The sequence below is a fragment of the Glandiceps talaboti genome, chromosome 11 (genome assembly GCF_964340395.1).
Source record: "Glandiceps talaboti chromosome 11, keGlaTala1.1, whole genome shotgun sequence".
Taxonomy (NCBI): Eukaryota; Metazoa; Hemichordata; class Enteropneusta; family Spengelidae; genus Glandiceps; species Glandiceps talaboti.
Genome location: NC_135559.1, coordinates 13,488,759 through 13,505,731, shown reverse-complemented (window position 1 = coordinate 13,505,731; position 16,973 = coordinate 13,488,759). Strand labels below are relative to the sequence as shown.

Genomic DNA, 16,973 nt, shown 5'->3' with positions numbered 1-16,973 from the left:
ATAAAATTTCCACTAAATTCTGTGACAGCACATATATCCAAAAGAGAGTGATGTTATGCACATAAAAATGGTTTATAACACAAGTAATATTGATGTTACAAATAATCAGTGTTGTTGCTAACTTGTGGGAACACTGGTAACAGAAATTGGATAATCTGATTTTTAAAAAATAGCAGTTTCCAATACGTAATTTTGGTGGGGAACCCTGATAAAATGACGAGGGGACTCAGGTAGATTTTACCTACTTACCACCCATAATAGAAACACTGGTAGGGAACCCTGCTAAAATGACTAGGGAACTCAGGTAGACTTACTTTTCCACCCTTAACAAAACACTGATAGGGGAACCTGGTAAAATGACAGTGGAATACAGGTTTTGCCTACTTACCACCCATAACAGAAACACTGGTAGGGAACCCTGATAAAATGACAGGGGGAACTCAGGTAGATTTTACCTACAGTAAGCCTGTAATTAAAACCCCAGTAATGTTGTTCCAATTTCAGTTTGAGTACATTTCATAAATGATTATCATATATGTTGATAGTGATGTCTTTCGATGTGTATAGTATTATTAACTTCAATTCCTCTCTTTATTGAAAATCAAAATATCAGAAATGATAGTTGTAGAAAGAATTGAAATCAAGGGAACAGCAGTCAGTATTCAACCATGTAAGTTGATGATTATGGTATGTTCTAAAAAAAAAAATGCTTTACTCTATGTAGTAGTAGCTTTGGAAGGTTAGTAAAAAAATTAACATGATGGGGTTTAGAAGTATTAAGTTATGTTGTATCAAAGTTAGGTCAGTACACAAATTTTGGCGTCTTCTGTGTACGACATATGTAACGGAAAAAAAAGCACCGCGAACACTGTCGTATATAAAATAGCATACTCTTTCCTCGGCTATACATGGCTAAATTTTAGTCAGTCAAAAAAAATGCAAGATTGAGAGCAGAAATTTATACATTATTATTGGCTGTAACAAATACACTGGAAGTAATTCATCCATACCATATAAATTGGCTAGATGAATGATGATGATGATTGGTAAAGAAATTTAACACCATGTCTGTAATGTAAATTGAGATGGATAAACGTTAGTGTATCACTGGCTGTGATGTTATTAAGAGTATTGACACTGTACATATACATAGCTGACATAATAGACTATATTTAGCACTTCTTTTGTGTGGCAGGCTTTGTTACAAAGCCACTCTGGTCATTCGAGTCTAGACTGACTGCTGACAACTCTCAATGCACTAACAAGACAGCCGATGTGTTCAGTGTTTGACTTGCGTAACAAAAATTACAGCAAGATTAGCAGTGGTGAGAGTTCGGTGTTTATACTTTGATATGCTGTCTTGTTATATATTTAATCTGAATTTAGATATGAAAAATCCTTGTGTTGCTTAGCAACACGTAATTCAAAACAACTGTGAAGTTCGTGTTTTGTGCAGTACTACATATAAGACTTAACAGAGTCCTGAAGGACATACGGAATTTAAAAAAAATTCTGAAGGGCAAATGTGTTGTAAAAATTGTTTGTTTCACAAGTGATGCGTTTTCATTTGCAAATAAAATCAAGTATCCATCATTTGCAATTAAGATCAGAATTACTACATTAATGAATGAAACAAGAATAGGAAAGAGGGTTGTAAATGAATTTGTCATTGACAACTCAAAAATCCTTAAACAGTAGTCAGGGGATAAAAGTGAACTGGTTTGAATGGCAAAACTGATTATATCACATATGCAACATGACAAAGTGAGCTGATTTGGGTTGCGTAACTGACTGAAAGACAAACCACACGCCGCCACCCCCTCTCGATCTGTACCCACCATATGTTATATCTAGATCACATGATACATACTAAAATTGAATGGGTTCACTGCACTAACTTGATCTCATGGGAAATCTTTCTTTCTGAAGTGATTTTATTTTTACGTCGCAACACAAATTATTGACATTTTGATATAAATAGGTTTGCGTAATATTTCCATGGTGATTGTGAACTCCTTTTTGAATTTCTGAGTGTAACAGAGTTCTCTAATTTTATTCCAAATCCTGAAACAGAAATGAAGCATCACAGGAAAAGATAAACCATAAGGTTGAAAGGGAAAACGTGGATATTGCTCCGCAGAGTAGAATATGTCCCTGAAAGTATAATTTGTATGTTGTATGTACTACTTTCACCTCGTCAGTTTGCAGGGTCAGCTTCCTATGTTACTAAGGTAGCGCTTTTTACGTCACGTCACGTTGATAACGTCTGAGTGAAATAGGACAGTGCTCACCAGGTGAAGGCTAGGTAATGCTAATAGTGAGTGCGCATGTGTAGCAGGTCAACCAATTGTAACTAGCCACCATTTCTAAAGTATATTTCATGTGAAGGCTAATTCAATCTATGAATAGAGTAAGCTGCACTTCCATGCAGCAAACTGAGCGGTGTTAAATCAGAAAACAAGCGTTATTCTGAAGGTGTAGTCTTTTCCTTGAGTGTTGAGTTTGAGACAGGTATAAATTAAGTACATGTAGTGGGAGGTGTTAGACAGAACAGTGTATGGAGTGATGGATCGGCTGCTGGATTCGCTGTCGGGGGTGGCCCATTCACTGTGTAGTCCCTCCCAGTGTCTGCTGTTTGGTTCTCCCCTACAAACAAATGTGCAGGTCAAGCTCATTATGCATGCATGAGCTGGCATCACTCCATTGTACCGGCAAAGGTCTTTGGAATTACAGTGTTACACACAGAAGTAGCTCAGGAGTGGACCTTCACTATCTCCTACCTCAGAACAGGAGTGGATCCATGCCTCGGGACATTTGAGGACCCTCTGTGTTGTTGACAGCTATATAAACTTGTCAAATGATTGGAGCTCTTTGCCTGTCTGCTAGTTCTCTCTGCTCAGGGCATAGGTTACCTCATTAAAATAGTATATTCAAATTAAGCAGCAGTGCAGACCAGTAGAAGGGACATCTCTGAAGGTAAGTGTAAAAACATACTACAACAGTGATTTCAAAACACTGTGATCGATGTTCTTTGTTGCCACTTGTTTTCTCGCCAAGCAACACCAGTAATTTTGCAAACTGAAGCTCTGTACTGTTCGTTGCAAGTGATAGCATTGAACTCAGAGGCACAGTTTACTGTATGATCCACATAGCATAGCTGGGTCGTGTGTGTGTATGCATGTAGACAGCCTTTAAAACAGCTGACCTTGTAGCTGGCTATGTTCTTTTACCAATGTAAGCAGTCTGCTTGCCAGCTTTGCTTACTTTTCTGTCAAGGTTACATTCAACCAGCACAGACCTCCTAAGACTGTTTGCTAGCCAAGGTCACTGTGTTCACATCAATGGCTTTTGGGAAAATTCATTTCCACTTGAGTCTAACCCTTTGTATTTTCAATTTGTCAGTGTTTTTTCCATGGCTGGTTTGTACTATTTGATGAAGACTGTGGATATTGGAGTAGTGGATGGGGTTGTGGCTGATTTTTTTGTGCATTTTTAGCAAGTGTAATTTTGCTGCTAGAAATAATGGTAAATTCACATGATGGACATAATGTATATAAACACACCCAGACCTTATGCCTAGCTAAGATATTAAACAGACATGTTCTTCATGCATTTTCTCCTCAAAATCTAACCATTTTTCACAACTTTTTTTTTAATTGTTGTTGAGGTGCACTGTTGCATGATGAAGTGGGGGTGTTGATAAATGCAAAGATTGCTTGTTAGTGGTTCAATTAGAAAATATGGAAAATTAGTGTGGGTTTGTACAATGGCTGGTCTGGCATTGTTATGCCTGCCTTTTGTGTTACAGCCATACAGGCAACTGCTTGTAGAGCAAATATGGACCATTCCATTATCCAAAGGGGGGTAGCCGGGTATGTTTCCCCATCTCATATTTGTTCCTCCATATTTTAACATAGCAATGTAATAATTTTTATGACATTGAAATTTTTAATGTGGTCGTTAAAAGTTTCTGAAAAGTTTACAAAGTTATGGAAAACTTGTACCAGTTGAAAATCAATGTTTTGTCTAATTTTAGTAGTATATTAACGATCATTGTACTTTAAAAATGGATGGAGATTTGTAATTAAATATCGTATTCATGATTAAAAAAAATCAGAATATTTATGTACAGGAAGTAAAATTAACAGAAAAAAAATAATTAATCAGAAATTGAGTTTTAGGTTTAAAAAATTGCCAATTATCTATTATAACATGTTCATTTATCATTTTGGAAGATATTTAAAATAAGGTATTTTTTAATGGAAAAAAATGGGGGGGGGGGAATGGATGACGCAGGGAGTGATGTAGAGATTGGCTGTTGGCCTTGCAGAAGGTTAAAATGCAATGCAGTGCTATGAAATGAGACAAGGGAACCATGCCAAGGCCTGTGTGTCTCTATAGACATAGTGTATGTGTTTTACATGATTGCAGGTTGCCATATATACTAGTATTATATTGACATTGAACCTGCCAAATTATGAATAATGTGCTCTGTTTTAATTCTAAATCCCTTATCATCAAATATAATTTAAATTAATAATTCTCTACATTTTAACTTGTAATTCCATTGAAATAAATCGACTTTGCTGTATTTTCAAAATGTTGTTAGGTAAAACCTTGTCTAAATTTCACATACCATGATTTTATGCTAGGTAAAATTGTGAAAAAAAAAGAAGAAAATGTTGAGATTTGAAAAATCGAGTTTAGGTTGAAAAGTACAAGGTCACAGTTATCATTTAAATACTACTGAGATATCTGATATTAAAATATATGTGATTTAGATCAAAAGGTGTTGAAATTTATAAATCAATCACTTCTGTAAAATCCTGACAAACAATTATATTAAAAGTTTTTGGAAGTTTGCGAATACATCTTACCACATTGAAATTAAGAAAAAAAAAGAAAATTGTGACAAATTTTTGTAAGATAAAAATGTGTACCATGTGTACATATTTATAGTTTTGAAACTAGTAATTATTTTTTTTTAAATATTTGTTAAAATTGAAGTCCTACCACATTGCAAAGCTACTAGATTTATATATAAAAAGACTGATAATTTAAAAAAAAAAAATGATTTATTTATATTTTGCAAACTATTGGCCAATAAATTTATTAATTATTATTATATACCATGTACAAGCCAAGATATTGACATTGAACTGAAAATATGGATTATATGCCCAGGTCGTTCTATGTCATGACAACCCATGGTTCTGTGGCTGTTCAAAATTTAAGTGAAAATGTCCAAATCCTGTTAGTTTTCCCAATTTTTAATGAATTATGTTTGAGATATAATTACATTATTCTCCAATATTTCTCTTGATTCAGCTGGAAAATACTCCTGACCCAAAGGTTTGTCGTTATGAGTCGCTAGACGACCCGTAGTACAAGGCCCCTTAGGTCACTCCTATTTTTCCTTGCCTGAATGAAGAAAAATATTGGGGAGTAATATCTAATTGTTGGATTATTATTTAATAAAAGAGAAAATGTCATTTCTCTTTCATGATGAAAAGTAGTGATAAATTAATTATTAATATATTTGTTTTGTGGGTAATTTACACTTTCCGTAATTATCATCATAAAAATTGTTCAGCGATAAAATTGTAATATTGCAAATTAATCTTTTATCGAAATATCCATTTTTTATTCAGTTAAATAGTATGCAAAATTATTGATGATAATTGTGTGAAAAAGAAACATGAGTTATGTAATTATTTCGTCTAGACACCCTACAGTTGTTGCCATTGCAGTAATGGTAGCAGTTACACCACTCTGAAAAGTGGCAAGAATTGCTACTTTGAAACATAAGATGAGGTGTTGATCATATTTGAAAAATTAGCAAATATATCAAATATATTATTGCAAAAAGTTTTGTACATTTAGGCATTTTGTAAATTAAAAATAAAATACAACATCTTGCATGGCCAGTTCCTCGTTAGAATTAACAAGATGTTGTGTCAAACATTTTCAGTTATGCCTGACAAATTAATTGTGAAATATTTGAAAGCAAGCTAAGTTCAGTGAAGATGAGGGTAAAAAAATGATTTTGATCATAAAAGGTTAAAAGGAAGTGTGGTGGAGAATGCGAGCTCACTCTCCATTTTCTATGCTACCCCTTTGACCAATAATGGAATAATCCAGTGTCAAGTGAGAGATGTCAGTCTTCTTCACAGAAACCCATTTTTACATAGTGAAGACATTCACAAGAAGAAGATGATGATGATGATGATGATGATAGATCACATGCTTACATAACTTGCCAAATGTCAGATTTAAAAGAAAATACTATACTTGTCATATATATATATATATATAGAGAGAGAAAGATAATTTTATGGCGAGAAAAAGTATTAATATTTGTATGTTTTAGTTTGTAAGGTTACATACAAGTGAGGAATTTTCCGTTATTAAATTGTTTGAAATTATCACAAAGAAATTTTCAGTAAAATAAATTATAAAACATTCATGCATCAAACAAGTAGACATGCATATGAAATAATGAATATACACATGCTATGATTTGAAAATCTTGGAAATGGAGACAGCAAACCTATTCAGCAACTGATAAAAATATTTGTTGTTCACATGTATAGTCAGTTAGTATTTTAAAAGCATTTTTAACAGCAACCCTAGTAAAAAAAATGGCTGAGAAATTCACCACTCTTCAATAAAAATTCCTTATATATGCATGTCTGTTAGATAACATTTTGTTACATTTTCTTACTGACTTTTGTTAGTCTTTGTATTTTCATTCACAGTAGAATTACCCTTTGTTGCTTTGTCAACTTGCAAAATTGTAACGAAAAAAATCAAAAGTCAGGAAGGTTGTGGTACGTAGATGGGGAGAAAAGAACAGAAAATGACAAAGCCAGTTAAAAAGGCTGATTTTGTGCTCACAGATTGCTTTATTTCAGATATGGAAACCCCATAGAAAGCACAAAGCATGCTGGGGAAATTGATCAGGTGACCTCCAGTACTCCACAGGTCAATCATGCTGGAATTGTAGAGGTGACCTTGGAGTTGAATGAAATGGAATATTAGTCATCACTAGTAGTAGTGTGTGTGGAGGGAAGTGAGTCTGTTCACAATCCTTTCAGAGATTAGACTTAGATGTACACACAAGATGACAAGGTCATGGCCATTTCATGCCATTTTTTTGTCAATTTTTCACCTTTCTATTTGAACATGGCGGAAGACCATTGTGAATACCACATGTTGTGTTGAACAGAATTTGGTTTTCTGTGTGTCAAATCAAATAACACTCCTATGGTTTGACAGGAACCATTTGTTTTTTGTAGTGCCAGGTGTATTGGGAATGTGGTTTGTGAAGTCCTTGTAAAGTTAACTTGTAGATGGTCAATTGTGGTATACATATGATGTAGTCAAAGTCCACAGTATAGTGTCCAGAATAGCATGTTATCTTGTCAACCCCTAGATGGATGCCAAAATTTTCTATTTTGTCAAAAATCAGCTTGTAGTAGTTGTAGTAACACAGGAATGGATATTTCAAGGTTAGCTGTACTAAAAACACACCTGTGGTGTAGTTGAAGTCAACAGAAGTTTAACCCAGGGAGACCTGGCTATCTGACTAGACATGCTGATGAATGCCATTTTGCAAGTCTTATAACCAAAGCCAAGTCAAGTTATGCAGGGATTTTGACTGTCAAGGGCAGATGATATTCAAAATCCCCACATGACCTGACTCTAGTCAAGTTTATCCTAGACACACTGGACTATCTGACTTGACATATTGACATATGATATCGTTGACATTGGTAGGGTAGAGGTAATGTGAATGGTTTAATCCTATGCACTTATAGAGGCTGCACTGGATTGTATGCTCCCCAGGGAGTTGTGGAGTTGTGCCGCTTCAGATCCGTGCCAGGGGTAATAATTATAAGACGCTTTGAGCAGAGAGTGGGAAAGTACGAAATAAAAACATTACTTTTATTATTATTATTTAATTATTTTCAAAGTCAGGTAGCCAAGACTCTGGGCTACAGATGTTCCCAAGGATGGCATGTTCTGTGTACCACTCAAATCCATACCAAGATTTCTATCTAGCTATATTGGTAGCATGAAACTTGAAAGATCTAGGCGTTCCTTCTACTTACATAATGCACTCTCTCACATAGCGAGTGGTTACAGTGGGAATGGCTAATCCTTTCAGACCAGTTATATTGGCTGATACTAGTAATAGTTTCAACTACATAAGAATGGAATTATGGAAATACTATGGTTGCCTTGACTAAATCCTAACAGTTAGTTATAGTGTACAGAATTCACAGAATCACTTGTTCTCAGTTCCTGTTCCATGATTACATGTAGTCTAGATACTAACATGGCATCAAATCTCAAGATCTCTCTTTGTGGGGTCAGAGATGATGCGATACCATGTTAGTATTGAAACTACTACATGAGATTTTAACACAGAATCATAGACTCCACTGTCTATTGAAGAATCAAGCAATCATTTTGGTTTCTCAGGAATAGAATTTGATGTTTTGCCATGATTAGACCTGGATACTTCGTTATAGTCCTCGGCTGACTAGAGGCTATACTTGACATCAAATCTTTCTTGTCACTACACCTTCCGAAGCCACAAATAACCTCTAGACTCCAGCTGACACCACTAACCCTATGATGACAAGAATTATTTGTCCTCAGTTCTTTTGAAAGATATTTCTTCATTGATAAAAATCGACTACTGCTTTTGACAACAGAGGAATTGAAATATAGAAGGTTTGCCTTGGGTATCTAAATCCTATTTGTGAAGTGTTTGTAGTCTGTAGAGTGTTACTATGTGATTTGTCATACCCATCTTATCACAAAGCCACGTACCTCATCACTACAACACACAACTTATTCAGCCAAATATTTCCCATTGCAATCTTTTCCACAGCCCTCCCACATAAAACCACATGTCAATATACACAGGAAAGATTTTGGAAGTAGAATCATCGTGTGTGTGCATTGCGAGTTATGTGTCACCAGTATGCTATGTGAGCTGCTAAGATAAAAGTTACTTTAAAGTTACCAAATGGATGAGAAATAGGCATCTATTTTGGATTTTTAGTTTATATAAAAAAACATACTTGAAAAAACAATGTGAAATAACATGCCAAAAAAAAAGTGTAAAATATTTGTAATTGTCCGTACAGTAACAAACTTTTTACACTTTGTGTATAGCTTTTTTGTAATCTGAGTTATGAGCACATAATTGGTATATGTTAGTGAAGTTATTTTATCAATAAAAATCCAAAATAAATACCTAATTCTCATCCACATGGCAATTTTAACTTGTGTCTCCATATATTGGCAGCCCAGTTGGGATTAGGGTTAAAATGAAGGGGTAAAAAACAGTTGTCTAGAGAAAATCTTAAGATTCGAAGCCATAGATTGACTCTGGACTGTAATGCAGCTGTCTGGCAGAGCTACTGATAAAAGTTGGTGTAGAACAAAAGAATAATCCTATGTAATCCTTATTGGCGCCACTGATAAGATAATACTAATGTGACAACCTGGGATTGAAACCTTGGCCTTTAAATGAAAAAATGTTATCACCTGGTTGACAATTAATAGTCAATGATGTGGTGTTTTACTCCAAGTGTAGTGTTGTGTATTTAGTAAGAATATGAAAGTGAACAATATTACAACTGGAGGTACCAGATATGTGATTCTGTTGTACTTCTTTCACTATCGTAGTAGAGTAGAGTAGAATTAGGCACAATAGAGTCATAGATATGGCATTGTGGACAAGCTGCACTTGAAGAGGTGTTCTACTGTTGGTGGGGTGTTCTACACTTCTACTCTTGGTGAGATGTTCTCAAACAATCATCTGAGAGAAACTTCAAACATTTTTGGATGTTGAGGTTACTAAAGATGCAAGAACTGTAATCTCAGTTTTCATTTTGTTTCGCTATGTTAATTTTCACAGTTTTTTACTCAGAGTTTTTTGATGTGTCTGAAGTTGGATTTGGATGGTATCATTCCACTGAGTGTAGCTGTAAGTGTAAGAATACAGTTATTTAGCACGCTGTGAGACTAAAAAGTAACGGAAGTTTTAGTGAACAATGCGGGTTGGCCATTGTTATGTTGTAGCTTTCTTCTTCAGACTTATTTACAACAATGGAAGGCATGGGTGTTTTAAAAACAGTGGAGACGTAAATAGAGGGCTGCTGACTTGTTCCTGTAGTACAGTTTCTACGTGACATTAGAATGTGTACGTGCATATTGTACATGATAAAAACTAGTTTCTAGGAATAACAAAAAACACAGTTCGTAGCAACAAAGTGGGTCGAAATATGCATCAGATGTGTAATGAGTGGGTGGCTGTATTGGCCATTGATAAATTCTCAGGTGTTACCCTAGCAGTGGGTGTCTGTGTACAGCTCTACTCATTTGCATACCACCCACTGTTACTGAGCATGCTCAGTGTAAAGAGAAGCCACAAGCCGGTGTGCTGTGTATTTGAGTGGGATTAAAGTACACTCCCCGTGTGTAGTAAAGACTACACAACAGTTTTACTACATTTTACCTTCTGAACACAACGTTTGTATTCCTGTACTGAGGTTTGCAGCATTCTTCTGTGAAAAAAAGGTAGGAAGAATGTTACTATTTTAGTTACAAGCATTACTGCTATAGGTATGTATGTTAATGTTTAATTAGGGGTCAGAGTATGTTTATTTTTTAGACCTTCCAAAAGACTGGGTTCAGAGAGTGGTGCCTCCATTATCAAAAAGTACGGAAGCTTTTTATTAAGGCATGTGTCCGTGTTTCAGGATGGGGAAGTTTAGTGGTGTGTAAAAAAGCTAAAGCAACCCAGTATAAGATGTGAAACAACACCGCGTTTGTGAAATAAATCTTGCCGGGTTTTGTGTTTTGGCTTTTTTTTTTGTTCTTGGCCTCTCAAAGAGATTATGACTAATTAATGCATGCCAGTGCATACATTTGCAGGGTCGCCTTTGTTCCCAGGCATTATTGTCTCAACCACTCTTCTAATTATATCACAGGCTGGCCAGGGACAAAAGATGTTACCATTTTGAACTGCTGTCATCTGCCATGTTGAACATGTGCTTGATAGCGACCTGTAGCTTTCAGGAAACACATGTTCTCATTCCCTTTTGCGGAACATTTACTTCCCAGTTTCTTATAAGTTTCTACCAAATGTGTTTAGCGGCATGTCTTTATTTTTTTTATTTTTTTTCAAGTTACCTTTAAAAACTAACGAAATGTATCTCAATGTTTGTTGTATGATGGCTTGAGTGAACAGATAACAACGGCATCCTTACATAAAAGGGAAATCTAGTAACTAACATTGTCATGTTCTGTGAACCATGGTGTTTAATGTCCTGCTGTGTTTTGGAAAACTTTTGGATGCAAAGGGGAAGAAGTAAAGTGAGTGACCTTTTTTTCAGGACAGGTCAACCGCTTGAAAAGAATCAGTGTGTGTATATATGTTGGATGAATTGAGAAGAGTACATGAATACTTGAATAATCTCAGCTAAAATGTAATAACTTATTCACATCAATGAAAAAAATTGAGTTGTAAAACTTGTATGTTTGATTTTGTAACCAACTTGTAAAAAGCAGAAAAAGCTTAAGCCCTTGTACAAATTGAAAGTAATACTTATAGAAACAGATAATGGAATATTATGGTCTTACCTGTGTTTGTATTACACCAAGGTCATGGACCTTAAATTCAAGGTACTTATTTTTTTTGTTGTTGGGGGAAAACAATGTTGTATGTGGTTCTTGAATTATATTTTGTATGTTGAAGAAATGTGGTACTTGTTGTTAATAATAATATGAAATACAGGTACAATGCCGATTTCACGGAACTTCAGAATATCGGCCTAATTTATCAAGTTTGTGATCCATTCACCACCTCAAGTATTGCCAGTTCTCTTCTGTTTAACAATATCCCCAATCACATCAATATTTCAAAATGGTACATGGATACAAACGGCCAAGAGAAAATGCAAATCTATGTCGCTGTACTGATACATAGTGTGCTGGAGTCTGTTTTCAAATTCCAAGGGGAGTAGTGTCACCAGAGACATGATATGATAGTCAAATTTCATTTCTATAGATCCTGATACGTAATGAAATTCTAATAACTATCACTACACTAGTCTGCCTTGCAGTATGCAAGGTTTCTGAGATCATATGTATCTCCGTATGGTAGATTTGATCCTAGAAAATATGTTTGGAAAGTTATTCTGGTCTTACAGGGTATACTTTCATAAAATTTCTCCTTTTGTTTGATAATACTTTATAATGTGTCAGTGTGATATTATTTTCAGTTTGGGGGAAGAAAGGTCAGGAATAGTAACTGAATTTTTGTATTTTGTAACACAAGCTGAACTTCATGGTGTATGGCTTCACTTTGAGGTCACTGAGCATGCCCACATTGATCTAATTAAACAATATGGCCACCAATCTATTGTTATGTAAATGAAGTAAACAATATAACTAGGGTTTGGTTGTAAAGATAACAATGGGTTTGGCAGGGTCTGAACACAGCTTGGCTTGATTGATTGATGTTTGGGGTCTGCAAAATATACAGGTGCTAGGCCGACACCCCAAATTCCAAAGTTTATTTATTTTGGTCGACAGAAATGCTGCACTGTTCTTGATTGTAACAAAGATAGCTCTGTTCCGTAGCGAGTAAAGTTTTGATGAATTCACAACTGGTTAGCAGCTTCAGGAGTTGTGAAATATTTTTTGGAACAATATTTGATATTTTTGCTGGTAGAAGTTTGAATAGTTTAACTGGTATGCGTTGTAGTAGGTGTCTACAGGTATGCATGTTATTACAAGTTTGAAATGCTTGGCGTCTATGATAACAATGACAGGGTGTCCTTTCATGACCCATGTTAGAATTAAGTGTTGTCAAGGTATCAGACACGCCAATAACAGAGTACAAACAGTGGAAAAATAATTCATAGTTTCTCTTTGCTGGCAAACAGTTTGTCACATGCAGATAAAGGAATGTACATAGTGCTATGTCTTATCAACATACCAGTATTGTCAGGACTTTGACATGCTGACAAAGAAAAAATGGTTTAAAATATTTCCTACACTTTAAGTTTCTGTTTCGATAGGATTGTTCTGTTGTATTGAATATCTTGAACACTTCGCAAGAGAGAGTCTTAGCCAAACATGTCATGTAGACAAGAAACACAAAATATGAAAATTAACATAAAGAGTAGTATTTTTAAATTAATGACCGGATGACATGATATGCATGGTATTAGTTATAATTTGATGAATATTTCGTGATGAACTTTGACTCACTTTGCCTGTGAAATACCAAAGGTACAGGTATGCCATAAATTAGACTGTGCACAACTGCAAGCCAAGTTATTATCTTTGAACAGAAAATATGGATTATATACCCTGGTCATTATATGCCACAATGACCCATGTCTACGTCACTGACTCTGTGGTGCTCAAGATAAAAGCCAAAACATTCCAGATCACTATTAATTGTACTTGTTTTTCATAAACTATGCTTGGGGAGGTATAATTATATTAGTTCTCAGTATTGTTTACCAGTTCTCAGTCTGTGGTTGAATCCATGCGGTAGCCAGTGTTTTTCTCTAAGGGCTGAGAACCCTGGTAAAACTGGCATAGTTTCCCTCGTATCGTAATATTGGTGGGTAACCCTGGTGAAATGACTGGGGAACTCCGGTAGACTTTACCTACTTAATGCACTTTAATAACAGAAACACACTGGTAATCACTGTGTGAATTTTCACTAGCACACTACAGACGACAATATTGGGAGAATATTGCAGTTAAAAGATGTATTTAATTCGAGTAGTGGTATGGTTGAATCAAAATGTATCAAATTAATTGTCATGTGTAAATGGCACTATTGCAAAGATATGTAGCAAGTATAGTCTAGTTCCATGACGGACAGTAAAAGTGTATACTCTCCGTCATGGAACTAGACTGCAGCAAGTACTAATAGTAATACTAAATAGCCATAAGTTAGTGGAGAGGTGATAGATCTATCTGGGTTGAGATTAGTATGACATCACCCATGGTCACATACATGTATCATTGTGTGTGAGCAAGCACACAGTGATAGGTAACGTGTCGAGGTCATGTCCGTTGACTCAGTGAGTGAATTTGTTTGAATCATGTAGAACTTGAAGGCCATCAAGAACTTTGTGTAAACTTGGGTTGAGCAGAAAGCAGGATGGGGGTAATCTGTATGGCTTTATAACAGGACATGCATCATCATTGGTGTACAAACAATAGTGTGTTAACCAGTACTCAACAATTTGTACAAAATATACTTGCATAGAAGTCAAGCAAGTTGTGCCAAGGTGTAAGTTAGTGTACAAATTATATAGGTCAGTTTTCATTGTTGTATAAAACCATGCACTGTGAATTATACCAAACACACCAGAACAAGACAACATATTGAGAACATATCAGCTGGTTCTAAAAACTAACAAACTATCTCTTTGAATTATGTCACTTGTCACCATGATTTTGATCATTCAAATTTAACTTTTACACCATGTCTGTGGAATCAGATTTAGCTGTTTCAGCTACTGATTTCCATTGGTCTAATAAACAACCATCACATCTCTATAAAATATTTAGTAGTCAATGTGCTTTGGATGACTGCTAATTTCAAACCCAGTTCAATGATGTATGCAACTGTTTGTACTGATATTTTCTTTCCACAGGCAACTCATAGTCATAGTTTGTCAACTTTATGTCTAACCCGTTGCTTTTTCTTTTTTTTTCTATTTGTAGGGCAATCCGTGCTTTTCAGCAGGTTCTTTATACAGATCCTAGCTTCAGTCGAGCCAATGAAGTACATCTGCGTTTGGGGTTGATGTTCAAGGTCAATTCAGACTATGAACCAAGTTTGAAGCATTTCCAGTTAGCGTTGATTGATTCCAGTCCGTGCTCTTTGTCCAAATTAGAAAGTAAGTACGGGGGTACACTGTGTTTAGGAACTCATGTTCAAAGTCTGTGCTCTTTGTCCACCTTAGAAAGTAAGTGGTCATTGCAGTACTTCACAGGAAACATAATTGAAAGTCAGAAGCCTCACAAAAATATGTAACAATTTATGTGCTTGGGAATAATACTGTATGAAGAAGGAAAATGAGTTACTAATGACAACATCTTTCAGACAGATCATACATTTAGACAGTGGTATTTTGAACAGATGTTAACCACTGATCATTTTTATAGGAAGGTCACATCAGTATAATGCATAGTATGCCAAGATTTACAAGTGTCTACATCTATAGATATAATTCTAATTAGGAGATGTGGTACTTATCACACCTATGTACAGTGTGATGTATGTATGTATGGGTGGGTGGGTGTCATTTTAGAGTCTGGCATATAACGAGGCAAGAGTGTCAAGATAGATGTCTTAATGATGTGGAATAGTGCTAATGAAGGCAATCTCAACAACTGATTGTTACAGTTAGAAGTAGAAAAACCAACACGGAACTTTGCTTAGACACGATTGCACAATGTCACACAAGCTCAATAATCGAACTTCGTTCATTTAGGGGGATGACGGGTTCTTGCGTCAATGTGATTGCTGAACTTCATTTTTGCACTTCTAACCAATTTTGACGGAAAACGCTCACTCCTTCAATGCTAGCAGCTTTTGTATTTACTACTGAGATGTGTATAAGTTGATAAAAATTTGCTTCTAATGCGAGATACGGTGCTGGGTGTGTGGTAGTATTTTAATGTGTTTATCATCATGTTTTTACATTACATCAATCGTAGTGTTGTGACCGCTATAGTTTTCATCATATATTAATGTTTGATGTCGCACTCGTGAACGTTCGTTTAGGGGGATGGGGTTTTGACCTAAACGAATAATGTTTGTTTGTTGAGCTTATGCAACATTGTGCGATCGTCCCTTTGTGCAAACCTTTCTAATAGAATTGGTCAAGCCTTGCTACTTTCAAACAAATTGCAGTGTATTTACATAGGTCTGGGACTCTCTGTAACTGAAAGGGGACAAAAACTATATCTATGCCAGTTTTGCCAGGTTTATAGTTTTCCCATATATTGCACTATAATGACGACGGGGAACCCTGGTAACATTATATCACTGAGGGAACTCAGGTAGATTTTACCAACTTTTACTGCCTTAAATTAACATTAGTGAGTATTAGTAAGATTTAAAAAAATAATAATACATCAGTATCTAGTGCAGGTGCTAAATTGTGATATTGCCCCCCACTGGCACGTGTTATTTGTATAATATATGTAACAGTTTGAATAAAACCCACAGTAATTGCAAACATCTGTAATTGTTTTTGAATCAGAAAAAATAACCAAAAGTATAGAATTTAAGCTGTTATGTATGAGAGAGATTAAATGGCATCGTCTGTCTCGTTCTAACCAAGCAAAAATAATATGAAAGCAAAGTGCCACCAGTATCAGTCGTATATGTGATTATAAAGACCACCATTTAATCACAAGCTGTTGTACTTTATGTAACCAATACTGAAGCTTCCCTCACTAATAGCGACAGACAACGTAGCTGACACAATCTCAAAAGTGTCTACGATTCTGATAATGGGTGAAGCTGCTGTGTGAGATACCGGGTAGACTTAGTTCTGTACTTTAGGTATAACATTAAGTTCTTGGACAAGAGAGAATATGGTCAGCCATATCAAGTTTAACAGTATTGTCACACATTACAGTGAAAACCAGGAAACCTGGAACTACGTTGTCTGACTCAACAAAAATCTTACCAACATTGCTACATTTTATCGTCTCACTCAAAAATTGTGTCAACATTGCTACATTTTATCATCTGCCTCAAAAATCTTACTAACATTGCTAGATTTTATCATCTGCCTGAAAAATCTTACCAACATTGCTACATTTTACCTCAAAAATCTAACCAGTTGTGCTACATTTTATCATCTGCCTCAAAAATTTAACCAATTGTGCTACATTTTATCACC

The 16,973-nt window shown here is 35.4% G+C and overlaps 1 protein-coding gene across 1 annotated transcript in view; it reads left to right on the top strand.

The window, feature by feature from the left end:
• LOC144442307 (lysine-specific demethylase 6A-like) overlaps positions 1-16,973 on the top strand; it is a 109,838-nt gene that overhangs the window by 68,126 nt on the left and 24,739 nt on the right. The window contains exon 6 of the mRNA XM_078131620.1: positions 14,779-14,954. Within this exon, the coding sequence (XP_077987746.1) occupies positions 14,779-14,954 (176 nt within the window). The remainder of the gene's footprint in view (positions 1-14,778; positions 14,955-16,973) is intronic.